The 14,869-nt window shown below is 32.1% G+C and overlaps 1 protein-coding gene across 1 annotated transcript; it reads right to left on the reverse strand.

Moving 5' to 3' along the window:
* Window positions 1–4,127: 4,127 nt before the first annotated feature.
* Window positions 4,128–14,690, reverse strand: LOC115885300 (alpha-(1,6)-fucosyltransferase). The gene is made up of 7 exons (XM_030904161.1): window positions 14,459–14,690; window positions 14,146–14,377; window positions 13,343–14,077; window positions 13,097–13,234; window positions 12,708–13,035; window positions 11,011–11,188; window positions 4,128–4,452 (listed from the first exon to the last, which is right to left on the reverse strand). The coding sequence occupies exons 2-7, from the start codon at window positions 14,373–14,375 to the stop codon at window positions 4,280–4,282; spliced, it is 1,782 nt and encodes a 593-aa protein (XP_030760021.1). The 5' UTR covers window positions 14,376–14,377; window positions 14,459–14,690; the 3' UTR covers window positions 4,128–4,279.
* Between the last annotated feature and the right edge of the window lie 179 nt (window positions 14,691–14,869).

The following is a 14,869-nucleotide window of genomic DNA, read 5'->3' on the forward strand; positions in this document are numbered from 1 at the left end:
TAAACTATGTGTAAAATATTTTGGTTAAAAGAAAATAGGTAAAAGTCGGCAACGCTGTCAAGCTTAATCACGTGACTAAAAGTTTACATATGGTATGATCTATAGATACATATTCACCTGTGTTAGAAACATAGTTGCATTGGTTAATATAAAAAAATATCTTAAACTCTCGATCTTTGTTTCTCCCACTCTATTCTAATATACAGGGTGGTCAGAACTATATTCGGGAAACTTCGGCAGTATATTCTGCAGGTAAAAATAAGTAAAAAAGTTCCTATAAATGTATGTCCTAAAATGCTTAGTTTCATAGATACAGGCTGTATAAGTTTCATTTTTATTTCGATTTTTTCCAAATCATTTCTGAAGTAACGTCAATATTTGGACGAAAATTGGTGTCTGGGAGTTTTTTGTCATGAGAAATTTGATTTTGATGTCAATATGACTCCTACTTGTAGGGGGCGCTACCTACATGTGTTTTCACTGTTTTGAAGAGTAATACCTTTTCGTTTGTACCTGTATAAAACTACTGAGTAAAAAAATATACAGTTCCGTGACTTTTTGCGTAAAAAATGTCCCTTGGTAAAAACCGCTACGAGCAACCGTTCTCAAGATATTTAGAATGAAAATAGTCAATACATGTCATTATTGACAAATAATAAACACGCGAGGAGTAGATAGCTATTTGACTGAAATAATTTTTTCTGTGAAAAACTATGAAAAAACAGTTTCTGTCAAACTTTTGACACAAAATCATTTCAATATGATTTCAGTCTAATAACTATTTAGTTAACATGTTTAATTTATGTCAATGATGATAGGTATTGATAATTTCGATTCCAAATATCTCGAGAACCATTACTCGTGGCGATTTTTACCAAGAGACATTTTTTACGTAAAAATCGTCGTAAATGTATATTTTTTACTCAGTAGTTTCATACAAGTGCGGATGAAAAGTTATTATTCTTCAAACCATTTAAAAATATGTAGGTGGCGCCCTCTACAAGTGGCAGTCCTATTGACATTTAAATCAAATTTCTCATGTCAAAAAACTCCCAGATACCAATTTTCATTCAAATCCTGACGTTACCTCTTAAATTATTTGAAAAAAAAATGGAAATAAAAATGAAACTTCTTCACCCTGTATCTCTGAAACGAAGAATTTTAGGACATACATTTATATGAACTTTTTTACTTATTTTTATCTGCACAATATGCCTCCGAAGTTTCCGGAATTCAGTTCGGACCGCCCTGTATTTTCAAAAGTAATATTTTTAATCACAGTATAAAAATCCAAGAAATCTAGGACAAAATCTAAACGAACTTAGATCTCTATACTAAAGTTTTAACATTAATTACAATATGTATCATTGAAGCACCAGTTATATGAACCCAGAAATTAGATTAAATGAAGGGTGGACGGATATAAAGAAATATGTCGGCACAAGTATGCACTTTCAATCAATAATGTATTGTTGATGAGCGATTTATAGTTAACGAATCTTACGTACAGGGTGTGTTAACAATAAAGTAAAATTCATTATCTCATTTCGTTAGAAAATTCTGCGAAGAAAAATTGAGATTTTTGATAAAGTACTATTGTTGGGATATATATATTAAAAAATATTTAATTATTGCTAACTGTAAAACGCTCGTTATCCGCCGTAGAAAATATTTACTTATAAGCGATACCAACTAAACTTTTAGTTACGTAATTGAGGGCGCGATTTTTAAATTCATTGTTGCCAACCATGGACATATACGGCGCCGGGCTGACTAACTGGAATTTAAATCTCCCGCTGGGGATTCAGGTGGTACCTCTGCTGTAGAAAATGTCAAGTTGCCACATTTATTTATTTATTTCCTGACACTGTCATTAGTTTTGACACTTTTTGGTTTTGTATTACGAGTTTTTGGTTTAAATGAATTGTGTTGTGATACTTTAAGCTTGAAAATGTTTACTAGCAGACTTTGCAGTCGAACGTTGTACTTTTTAGAACCTCTCTTAGTGCGATGTGTATAAAGATATCTTAATAGCCGTTGCGAAAAACTCATCGCAATCTTATTAGAATATTTTAAACGGGAAAGCGGTGGTAATGGCCCTTTATGTCTTTTAAGTTACACCCTGTTTACATACAGGGTGTCCCACTTAAGATGGATACAAGCTAATATCTTGATTGTTTGTTGAGCGATCTTTTTCATTTTTGGCAGGAGGCTGTATGGCTATAAGACGTACATTTTGCCCAGGGTAAGAAATGCGATACCTCATAGACGTACGTTTTAATGGGGTTTGATATTTTTCGAGTCAAGAGTAAACTACCCTTAGGACAGTATTTATTTCAAATCTGATAAATTATATTGAATCCTCCTTGCCTAAGATACTTAAGTTCTAATTTTGTCAAAGTAAAATAAGACATATTTAATTTTATTATTTTTTTAAGCACTTACGACCAGTGTTGCCAGAGGTGGTACAATTGTACCAGATCTGGTACAATAGCCCCATAGAAAGTACGGTGGTACAACAATTTAATTTCTGGTACTATTTTAATATTACAAGGAAAAATGTGAACGTTTAAGATTTTCATTTTTTTTTATTTCGATATTAAAAATTTACTTTATTATTTGCGACTGATAAGATAGATGGCGATATCGGTGGTCGCATTTGCTTTAGGAAGTGTCTACGTAACCGTCGGACAGTTTTGACCGGCGCCGCGCTTAAATATTGTTCTATTGTTAATTATTTGACTGTCTGAGCATAACTTCAATGATTTTTAAGAAAACATCCGACGGTAGAATTCAAAATAATATAAACGATCAAATTATACATAAGGAAGAACCGTCCGAAGCGACGGTTACGTGTAGCGTGTAGACACTTCCGTTGGTTCATGACTGGTTGCAGAGGTTTACTGCCATGGTTTACTGTCACAGTCACAGTTTTTTTACTGTTTTTAGTGTTTCTGCTGCTGCAAAATTCTGGATTCTAGCGATCACTTTTCATTTTATATTGGCTATGTAATTACATCATATTATGAAAAAGTAAAATCCTATCATTAAATTTACACAAAGGCAGTTTGGAGAATCCCAGGGGAAGAAATGCAGAAATTGTGAAATATTTTGTTTCGTAATTTTAGGTTTTTAACTCAATTTTTTTTTGGATATAATTTATTTTAGCCTAATTACACCGTTATATCGAAACGAAAAAGTATTTCTCAAAAAAATTTGATTCTCTAATTTCTTTCTTTAAAATCTGCTTCATGATTGTATGTTGGTACAATTAAACCAAATCTGGTACAATTTTTTACTTCTGACAACACTGCTTACGACGCCACTGGATAAACAACTGGTTTATTATCAATAACCAATTATCAATTAATAATCGTTTTTTGTTATGGTGGTTTGGTCGAAGATGTTGACTTTTAGTTCGTTATAGTTTTATAAATCTTTGTTTAGAGCATATTTTTCAAAGATAATAGTGATTGTTTTAAATATCTAACAATTTGGATTTTTTAAAATAGTCCTCAATAAAACGAATAAAAATCTTATTTCAGATTCCATTGAAAACTGGGTTTTTAAATTATTTTGTTACGAACAATTTTTTTAAGCACATAAACAAAATAAATTGAAAATATTTAGTTTTTTTGTATCTTAATTATTATGGAAGCTATCTGAAAACTTAAATCGATTATTAATTGATAATAGGTTAATGATAATAAATGTGTTGTTTATCCAGTGGCGTCGTAAGTACTTAAAAAAATAATAATAAAAATAAAAATGCCTTATTTTAATGACACACCCTGTATCAATATTTATCAAAATTAGAACTTAAGTATCTTAGGTAAGGAGGATTCAATATCGGATTGAATATCAGATTTGAAATAAATATTGTCCTAAGGGTAGTTTACTCTTGACTCGAAAAATATCAAACCCCATTAAAACGTACGTCTATGAGGTATCGCATTTCTTACCCTGGGTAAAATGTACGTCCTATAGTCATACAGCCTCCTGCCAAAAATGAAAAAGATTGCTCAACAAACAATCAAGATATTGGCTTGTATCCATCTTAAGTGGGACACCCTGTATTTATAATTAAATTATTTTTGTTTCCTAAAATATTTTGATTAAAAGAAAACATGTAAAAATGGGCAACACTGTGCCGGTCAACCTTAATCACGTGACTAAAAGTTTATTTGGTATGGTAGGTAAACATTTACAAAAATTAATTTAAAATAGGAAACATACCACAAAGTTACAGTAAACACTAAAGCAACCTAAGAACATATACTTAAACTACTTTAGAGTCTTGTTTCTTATGTTTATTTTTGTATAGTTCAGAGTATGTAGGAAATTTCGCAACTTCGATTTTGTCTTTTACCTTAAAACTAGGATACAATCCGTTTTGATTGGTTCTCAGGTTCTTGCCCTTACTAAAACCATTCCAGTGATTCCCAGCCACACCTTAACAATGAAAAAACGAGTCAATAATAGATATTTACGATACAAGTGAGTTAACAGCATCATTAAGATACGCGTGTTAAAATTGCACGAGTGCCTAGCACGAGTTGTGTAACCACACAAGTATCTTAATGGAGTTAATTGGCGTGTATTGTACAATATTATATCTACGTCTAACTATAAAAACACACAATAAATTTTAAAAATTATTGTACTTAACTATATACCTATCCTAAAAATCAATTACCTTAATACCTTTGTTCAAATAACACCATGCATGGCAATGACAATATGACAGTAAATAATATTGATGTCACTAGTTTAAAAAATGATCTATTCCGAAAGTATTCCCTCTGACATTGAAGAAGAGGCATTCAGAGCCATTTCTGGATTGCTTCCAGCAAGATCAAAACAGAAGTATGAATATACATACTCTAAGCACGGCATATAAATCACACGCATATCACACGGCAGGCCAATTCGCTTTAGCGGGAACGCTACGCGCATTTCCTTGCGCACGCCGCCATTATGGGTGCCAGCAACAGAAATTAACCAGTGTCGTAGTCAGTCGTAGTCTTTTTCATCGACAACATAGAGTTACGGCAGCTTTGAGTCAGTAACGTGCGGCTAATTTTATTTCATTCTTTTCTTGAGTGATATATTTTGTTTTTTTATTTTTGTTTATTGTGTGATATATTTGGTTTTTGTAGTTTAGTAGTACAATGGAAGTCCGAAATTCTTTTAGTTTTAATACTCAATCATTGCCTACGGCATTCAAAGTAATTTTTATTATTAGGTATCCTGCAAAATGACAAACAAGATTCATTTCTAAATTACTGTTTTTCTGATCATCCGTATCTATTTTTAACTTTTATGGATAGCTCATGACAATTCAGAGAGAAAAGAACAGAGGTCTCGTTGTTTTTCATAATAAGGTCTGCCGTTTTTAATAAGATGTTTGCCAGATCATTTTGGCAATTTTGAGTACCAGTGTGTAATATTCGGACACAAAGTTTTTTAAATATTCTTCTAAACTGGATGAATTTATCCTGGATGGGAATAATGACAGGTTTACAAGATATAGGAATTACAGATAAAGTTGTCGTACCAGATTTTTATGAGTGCAACTGTACACTCAAATCCCGCGACAAGCTTTTATATTATATAAAATTGTGTAATGACGTTATAAGTTCATAATAAAAAATCAAATTTCTCATGTCAAAAAAACTCCCAGACACCAATTTTCATCCAAATATTGACGTTACTTCTAATTATTTAGAAAAAATCGAAATAAAAATGAAACTTCTACACCCTGTATTTCTGAAAGTAAACATTTTAGGACATATATTTATACCAACTTTTTTATTTATTTTTATCTGCAGAATATGCTGCCGAAGTTTCCGGAATACAGTCCGGACCACCCTGTATACAAAGGAAGTTAAATAAAAGCTTGTAAAATAAGCTAGGGACTGCTTCCCATTGGTAAAGATACCTCTTACCATAACAACATTAGACACCCGAGCTGGTTTAAACTCTCTATTCCCCTTCTGGTTCTCAAAACCTACAATATTATCACGACCACTATTATAAAACAAATTGCACTTGATATTCATATCATCAATACATAGAACACAATATCGATGAAGTTCATCCGGTTCATCGACACTTTCAACTTTTCTTTTTCAGAGTCTCAAATACGAGTACACTAAGATTTTCTAAGCCAGGTTTGATATCGATGTCATATATTCATTATCTTAGTGTCTCTGGGTCTCTGGACGTGGAAGGCAAAATAGATTTGTCAAGAGCGTCTTGTATATTTTTGGCCCGGAAAAGTATACTTATAGCCAAACACATTTATATTTAAATTCATCAGTTACTTTTCTTCCTTTAGCTGATTTGTTAATTTGTGCAATTTGAATATTAACAAAATTTGCTATGTCCATTGATGGACATAATTTGTACGTAGCCTCTTTAGATTGTTCAACAGATATTTTATTGGGTATTTCTTTAATTCTTGTTTGTAACTCCTGGGATGTTTTTTAATTTTAATTGTCTATTCTCTACAGTTAAATGTTTAAATGATTTTTTCATTTTTACTTTTCGAGGAGTATGCGCGGTTAACGATTCATTTGTTTAGATAAAAGTATTGTGTAAATAAAATTCAGTTTCAGTCAATTACAGTATTTTTTTTTAATACGACCTTGTCTATCAATAGTTTATTTTCTGGGAAATTTTTTGATACGTTTTAATCCGGCCCTGGGGTGCAACTTTGTTCAAGTTAGCAACCGATCGTCTAGGAGCGATGTCGAAGTCAGATCGGTACTATGTTCATTGCAAAACTATTGTCGCTCAAATGCTGCAAAATATGGTATCACTACCACACTCTTTCGCACGGTCTAGACTGTTGCCTCGCCACAAAGCGAGAAATCAGAATATCGCTACGAATCGATGTTGCTACTGAACATAGTGTCTCAAGCTACAAAATTACTTACTATCGCTTTGAAACATGAACATAGTTGCACCCCTGACTCGGCACCCATAATGGTGTTTTCAAGGTCAAATTTTATAGAAATTTCAATCAATGGGATCTGGGCAGAGTTAGCCTGTCGTGTGATTTATATGCCGTGCTCTAAGTATGAAAAATGGTGCACCGAAAAAAAAGTACACAACTATAGCTTTGTTTTGGTTCGAATTTCAGGACGATTCTAGAATTGCGCAGAACAAATTGCGTACTAGTTATTATCTCGGATCGGTTCGGAATCAATTCGAAAGAGCCATAAACCAAAACACATCAAAGATTATTATTGTTGCGCATGTGCAAACTGTTAATTCGTAAACCGTCCCTACTGAGAGGAGCGAATCGTTAGGACGATCCTAGAACTGTCCAGAACCCAGCCAGAAACCAAAACAGCTGTGTAAACATTCAGAATCAATTCCGAATGAACCAAAACATAAAACGTTTACGACGCATGTGCGAACTGTCCTAACGCGTGAACCAAAACAAAGCTGTTATGAGTACCTTTTCATTTCCATAAGCTTTGTTTTGGTTCACGCGTTAGGACAGTTCGCACATGCGTCTCAAGCGTTTTATGTTTTGGTTCGTTCGGAATTGATTCTGAATGTTTACACAGCTGTTTTGGTTTCCGGCTGGGACTGGTTCTGGACAGTTCTAGGATCGTCCTAACGATTCGCGCCTCTCAGTAGGGACGGTTTACGAATTAACAGTTCGCACATGCGCAACAATAATAATCTTTGATGTGTTTTGGTTTATGGCTCTTTCGAATTGATTCCGAACCGATCCGAGATAATAACTAGTACGCAATTTGTTCTGCGCAATTCTAGAATCGTCCTGAAATTCGAACCAAAACAAAGCTAACATATTTGGTAATGGTGTGGATTAGAGATGGGCAAAAGTAACCGGTTTTTTGAATAACCGGTATTTTCCTCTAAAATAACCGGTTATTTAAAGGTAGTTTTTTTTTCACTAATTAACCTAATAACCTTGCATTACCTTCAATAACCTATAGCCGGTTATTTTTAAAGAATCGTACTTGTATAAAACAAGTAACAATTAAATATTAGCTGTTTGAATCGTAAATTTCGAAGAAGCGAACGGCACGGATCTTCCCGATATTACGACGATAACGGGAGATCCTGCTCCCAAAACGAAAATATAAGAAGTGTCTAGTTCTAGCAGTCAACTATTAAGCTTGACCAATCAGGTTGGTTAGCGTGATTATTTGAAGGGTGTTAATACATTTGTGTTTGTCAAAAACTCTAACGTGATTGGTCGGGCTTAATAGTTGCCTGCTAGGGCTAGACACAAGTGAAAATATATGACATCAACATGACATCAAACATCAAATGTCAAAATTAAATCAGGCATCAGGCGAACCCTGATGATAATAATCAAAACAACGGCCGAATGGCCCTGACAGGTCAGGCCGTAAAACAAAGTACTAATGCCATAGACTACTACTAGCCACCAGCTAGCCAAGTGATACGAACCTAACTTCAAATAGATTCTCTAAATTCTATATTTAAATTTTAATCGACTTTAACGGATTTTCAACGGTTCTTCAAAAGTTTTCCATGGTTTCGCCCAGTTTCACCCACGTTTCACCGTAAATATATTTTATTTGTAGTTTGAAGTCCCTCTTGAAGCTTAGACTAAGAATACACAATTGAAGTTCAAGTAATGAATGAAGATAATCTTTCATTATTTATTCATTTATTCATTCAGTCTCCTTATTTTTCTTTGGTATTCGATTAAAATAACTTGGTTGTAGGTTGTAGAACTTGTGAGTTGTAGTTTATTTGAACGTTAAGTAATTACTAGTTTTAATATCATATCCATGTCTACTCAAAAAAGTGAGGTTAGCATTTTTATTTAAATTCATTTTGTACATATACATACTTACATTGCTACAATCTCTATTTAATCATGCGATTTAACTAAGTTTATTATCTAAATTTGAAGTAGACCTATAGAGTGTAGAGGTAAGTAAACCTATAGGAAAACTAAATATTTAGTTTTGCTAGGTTAGGTTATTTGAATAACCGGTTAATTTGTGTCGGTTAATTTTGTTAAGTTATTATTTTTTAAAGATAATTCCGGTTAACCTATAACCGGTTTTTTACCAATAACCGCCCATCTCTAGTGTGGATCCGGTGGCTGACCTTGAAACGAGTTTTTGCTGCATATAGTCACAGACACTACATGCGCACATCTTCGATGTTGCCAGATTGTGAGTTATTTTGGAATTATTTTCAGTAGAAAACAAATATGTGCTTTTCAGTGTTTTTTTGTCAATATATACCGTATGATCGAAAAAACGGCGTCCAGTTGGCTGGGAAATGACGATAAAGGACATTTCCCATATACAATTACAGCGATCTTCATTTCATAGTCATCACTGACGCTATTTTTTTTCAATCATAGTACGCGGTATATTATTTATGTTATTATTTTAATATTTCGCACAACACGTGAACGCTTATTATGTATTTTCATAGTCAATAAAATTAAATAGAAATAAAACTCTAGATTCCTATAATTAATATAATTGCTCTAGATTATTATGCTACGTTTAAAAAGGGCTTTATTAAAAATTCGGGAAATTAAAAGGGACGTGTCCAAGTTTTTTCTTTTTTTTTAATTTTTAGATGCTGTAGCTCCATGTTATGTTCATAATAGTTTTTTTTAACATTCCATCAAAACTACGGAGGCCTTAACTTAAAAGGCCTTTTAGCCTCCGTAATTAAAATGGTAGAATCAGCTTCAGCAACATTAACAGTTACCTTGTTTAATCTGCTTATACATATATTGCATTAATTTTTCTGCTACCTTAAGATTTCTCTATTCTTACACCTAATTTATGTAATTTTCTTAGCATATATAAACCATTTTTTTCCTAATGGAAGGAAGGAATTGGATATGCAAAATTAAGATATTTTAACATTTATTTTCCAGACAAAGCATAATATAGTATTAAGATTAAGACATAACAAATATAAGAAAGATCTTAATATAAATCACAAACTAAGTCTTAATTTGGCCTTGTATAAACACAGGTATAAAACTAATAAGATCAAAACTCAACCTTCACCATATTGTCAAGATTTGGCATTATAGAAAACAAGAAATTACAGTAAATTAAGAAAAGAATATCAAAGTATACGATATTAAATACTGTAAAGTCTACGACACAAACCCTTCTAAAGAGAAAAAGATAAAACATAAAGCTTATTTTAGTCTTATCACCACAACTCTTCGATAAAATATATGTCTAAAATTGCTATTAATCCACTAACTTGATATTTTTAAGAAATTATGATACCAACATTATAATCAAAGTATATTATATTAGTAACATTATAGGTAAAATGTTACCTCTATCTCCCATTGACGTGTATTGTTCTGTAAGACTCGTCATGGTAGTACTTCAATACATCAATATATATAATTAAAACTATTGTTGCCTGTAAATAACTAGAAATTAAATAACTTGAAAGAAATAAAATAATTCTAATAAGTTTAAAACTATTAAGAAAAAATCAGTAAATGATAATTTTTAATTCTAATGTAAATATATAAATAAATGTTTTATTATTATTACAATTTTATATATTCAATTTTATATATCATTCCTTAATTTTAGATATCAAGATAAATCTGAAATTATAAAATTAATTATAGAATTTGTATTATTATTGATTAACACAAAAAAAATTTTCAACTTCAAATAATTCGAAAATAAACTGCAATTTGGCAACCTCGACGATGTGCGCTTGCGTAGTATCGATGATCAAATGCAGCAAATATGGGCTTCAAGGTCAGCCACCGGATCCACACCTTTACCACATATTTTTCTAATTTAGTGCAAAATAAATGTTTTACAAAATATTTTTTTCTCTTTGGTAGTCATCTAAACAAGGAGTGCGGTAATGAAAATGCGTGAGTTAAGAAGCTCTTAACTCACTCAAAATGCGCGAGTTAAGCGCTTCTTAACTCACTAACGTAGTTAAAATACATTTTCGTATTAAATATGTATATATTACCAACGAGATCGCCAACTGTTAATTGCAGTTCTCCTTGCCTTTTAGGTTCGTGTGGCAACACTGCAATCATATTGTGCGGATTCTGACCACCGTAATAATAGATGTCGTCTAACGATGTATATTTAGAAGAGGCGTCGGGGTAATAATTTTGCATAATTTCATAAGCAACCCTGCATACCTAAAATATGTTAACTGTAATCATCTGGAAATATTATGAACTAGAAATTTATGTACAACTACTAAGCAAACTCTAGTGCAGCACTAGGTGCTTCTGATATCTTCATTCCCGAGAATCTATAATCGTTGTCAGAAAATATGCTGTTTTATATCTTTTTTGAAACATCTGTATGTTGATCAAGATAACTTCTCCAATTTGTCTTCTAGTTCTTTCCAAATTTCTACCGACATTTCGATTTGCACTAAGTACTTTACACTTTGACATTAGATAATACTGATTTCATACTCGACTTAAAACTATTTCCGAACAATCGTGTATTGTTTTGTTAGGAGTAAAAATTATACCTTTTTTTGACGAGGCTGTACGTTTGACGGACCAGCTTAAAGCTAGTCCGACGTTACAGGAATGCACAAAAGTACTTTTTTACTCTGGATAGAACATACTATTTTTTTTTCAAACGTTACAAATAATTTTTTAATCAATTTCAAACGTTGCAAATAATATAAAAAATAATATCTTGATTGGTCCTCAGGTTCTTGCCCTGTGTCCCATGCAAATCTTAAAATTTATTCTGTGCCCTGTGTGCCTTGAATGCTGACAAATCTTAGATTTGTGAAAATCTCCCTTTCTTAAATAATCTTTATGTTCTTTAATTCGAACATTTAAGGGTCTAGATGTTTCACCAATGTAAAATTTATCGCATTCGCATGGTATTTGGTATATTACATTTTTTGGAGATTTTCACAAATCTAAGATTTGTCAGCATTCATACACAGGGCACAGAATAAATTTTAATAACGCCAAAATTATAATGAAAGAAGCGATAGCCTCTAAATGAAAAATAAAAGAGGCTTTTTTAATACAATCTAATAAAAATAAATGCATTGCTCATGCATCTGTAGATGTTAGTAATGAATGGCAATCGCTTCTTTGATTTTAAAGAACATAACATAAATAAACATAACATACCTACGTAAAAATTAAAAATAATCATACAGAAAGTTTGGGGCTTTTTGGTTTTACTTTATTATGTAATTGTTATTAGGTAGTAATTGTTAATTTTGAAGTTTAACTGGATATAATGTCATTTTAACAGAACATCAACAGTTTTTGAAGACGTATCTGTTTAAAAAAAAACTAAAGTGTTCTCGAATAGTTGAATTTAAATATTTTAAATAGTTTTTTTCTTTATTCTTTGTATTTTTTTGCTTCCGACGACGGAAAGAGATAACCTTTCCCAAACGTTAAGCATTTTTTGTTCGTTAGACAAATTTGTATAGCTGTAAATCTAACTTCTGACTAGTAATTTTCGTTTGGGATTAACGCAGAAGTGTTTACAAAAAATAACTATTTTATTTTGTAGACTTTCTTGCAGTGCAGTGGCGAAATACCCATAGAGGATTTTTTTGGAGAGACTATTGGTAGTTCACCACAACAGATCAAAACACTTTCATTAAAAAAACGGATGATTAAACCTAAACTTTATGTAAAAAATTGTGTGAACGAAAATAATACTTACTTGTGATGAAAATGTGCAAACCAAAAAATCACTCATTGAAAGCATATAGATGTCAAGAATAATTCCAAACAAAGACGTGTCTGAATATCTAGTGGAAACACCAGCCGTTTTGGAAATCTGCGGATCACATATAATTTCATAATCGGGATACTTGGTTTTAGCTTCAACCATCACTTTTGGATCGTCTGAAGCTAGATATACCCGCTTTTTATCAACTTTCTTAGTATAAGCTAACTGATTATAGTATTCCTCTACTGCAGTCATATATTCTTCCAGCCTGTGAAATGCTGCTTCAGTGCCTACTTTATCTGTGCGCCGTATATGTACCCTAAAAATTTTTATGCATTATGAATGCAAATTAGTTTTATTTATACTATTTTTTTTTTTACCCGACAATTGGTTTCTTGAAACCCAACTTGGTCATGGCTTCTTGAATTATATTGGTAGTTTTGACTTTAGGCCGTAACAGGTACTTCAATATCTGTCCAACCCACCATACAATTGGATCGCCATGTAACCTTGTAAGCCTGTAAAATACATTTAAATTTTTTTAAAGAGTATAGGGTGTAAATAATATTATTTTTTAGTGAATAAACACATATTATTAACCAAAATAAAATAAAAAAATATATTACCTTGGTGCTATGTCCTCTGGTATTGCTAATGGTAAAAATGGAGGCCTAGGAGATAAACTATCAATAATAGGAAGATTTATTACTTGAGATTCGGCATGTCCTGGCCAATTGGCTACTGTGTCACCATTAGGAGATACACAAGTTTCGCTTAAAGGCATGAAAATTTCCTCCCAACCTGCCCTATGATATTTCCACCCTTTTGATTTTAATATCAACGTCCTTTTTGTGCCATAAGCCACCATAAAACAATAGACAACATGGTGTAGTTGGCAACCATAACCACACCCTTTATTTAAATTACAAACCAATTTTCTTGCAGTATCGCAGTCTTCTGGATTTTGCAAATGCTTAAACCTTTCTTGTATAAGATTGCTTAAATCCTGAGATTCTTTAAATCTCCAATCTTCATATCCGTCTACTTCAGCTAACTGTTCGATATCATGAAGTAATGATCTCTTATGTTCACTGCCCAGACTTAAAACTTGATTAACAGTGTCTACAATTTCTGGAGCAATATCATTGGCTTTTTTTTGAATATCCAACAAATACGAATGAATATAAAACCAAAATTCTTTAGTATTTGTATATATCCGTCTTCTCAATTGTTCATATTGTGTATTTGGTTCTTCTTTAGAATTTATGTTTCCTAAACCGAGTTTGATATAAGGGCGCTCCACCTTAGTTAGCCTGGTTTGAAAGTTTTCGATTGCCTCTTTTTGATCATCACTTAAATTACTAAAAATGTACTCTTTATTATATTTGTCATTTTAGCATTTTAAAGAAATAATTCTTGTAAGTCTTACTTAACACTAATCTCTTTAAATATTTCCTGCAATTCCTCGTTTTGTTTTCTAAGTGTTTCTAAATCTGAGAGAGCTCTAACAAGTCTTTCTGATGACTTGGCATCGAAGCTAGCTGTAGTGTTTAGACCGGGAAAAGCTGACAGAACTAACACTAATAGCCAGAGGACTAAAAACACTACAAGAATTCGATGCCAACCTATTGAAGCAATTTGTCGTATAAAGGCGCTCATTTCTAAAAAAAACGTAGACTTATTTTTAATATACGTAATTATACAAGTGCTCAATTCATACACACGGTCTACAGTCGTATTACCTATATATTCTAATATAAATAAAGTATCCTAAAAGGATTTAAAAAACTATCACAAGGGAGTTGTCTTTAAAATACATTTGTTTCATTGTGTACTATAATTTTTCAACAAAACACCATATGTTTAAAAACGGACCAGTTTTTATTGTGTATACTTTCAAATACAAAATATTACAGGGTAATATTATTTTTATTTATATTTTTAAGAGCTCCTTTCAATTCAACTTTCAAATTCAAACGACATCGACATACGTCAATGTCAATGTCATTGTCACATTGCCATAGATAAAGAGGAAGGTGATTATTATTGCCATAGAACAAAGGATCATGCAGTTTAGTTTTCAGGGTTGGTTCAAGCATAATCAAATGTCATATATTGAATCGTTATCTTATATGTATCCATAGATTAGTCAA

Source organism: Sitophilus oryzae, unplaced genomic scaffold (genome assembly GCF_002938485.1).
Source record: "Sitophilus oryzae breed Bouriz unplaced genomic scaffold, Soryzae_2.0 scaffold_379_pilon_pilon, whole genome shotgun sequence".
Classification (NCBI taxonomy): domain Eukaryota; kingdom Metazoa; phylum Arthropoda; class Insecta; order Coleoptera; family Curculionidae; genus Sitophilus; species Sitophilus oryzae.

Coding starts and splice junctions, on each gene's coding strand:
- LOC115885300 (XM_030904161.1), bottom strand. CDS start 14,375: ATGAGCGCCTTTATACGACAAATTGCTTCAATAGGTTGGCATCGAATT. Junction 13,036..13,096: donor TTCAAGAAACCAATTGTCGG/GTAAAAAAAAAA, acceptor AAAAATTTTTAG/GGTACATATACGGCGCACAG. Junction 11,189..12,707: donor TTTGCACATTTTCATCACAA/GTAAGTATTATT, acceptor AACATATTTTAG/GTATGCAGGGTTGCTTATGA.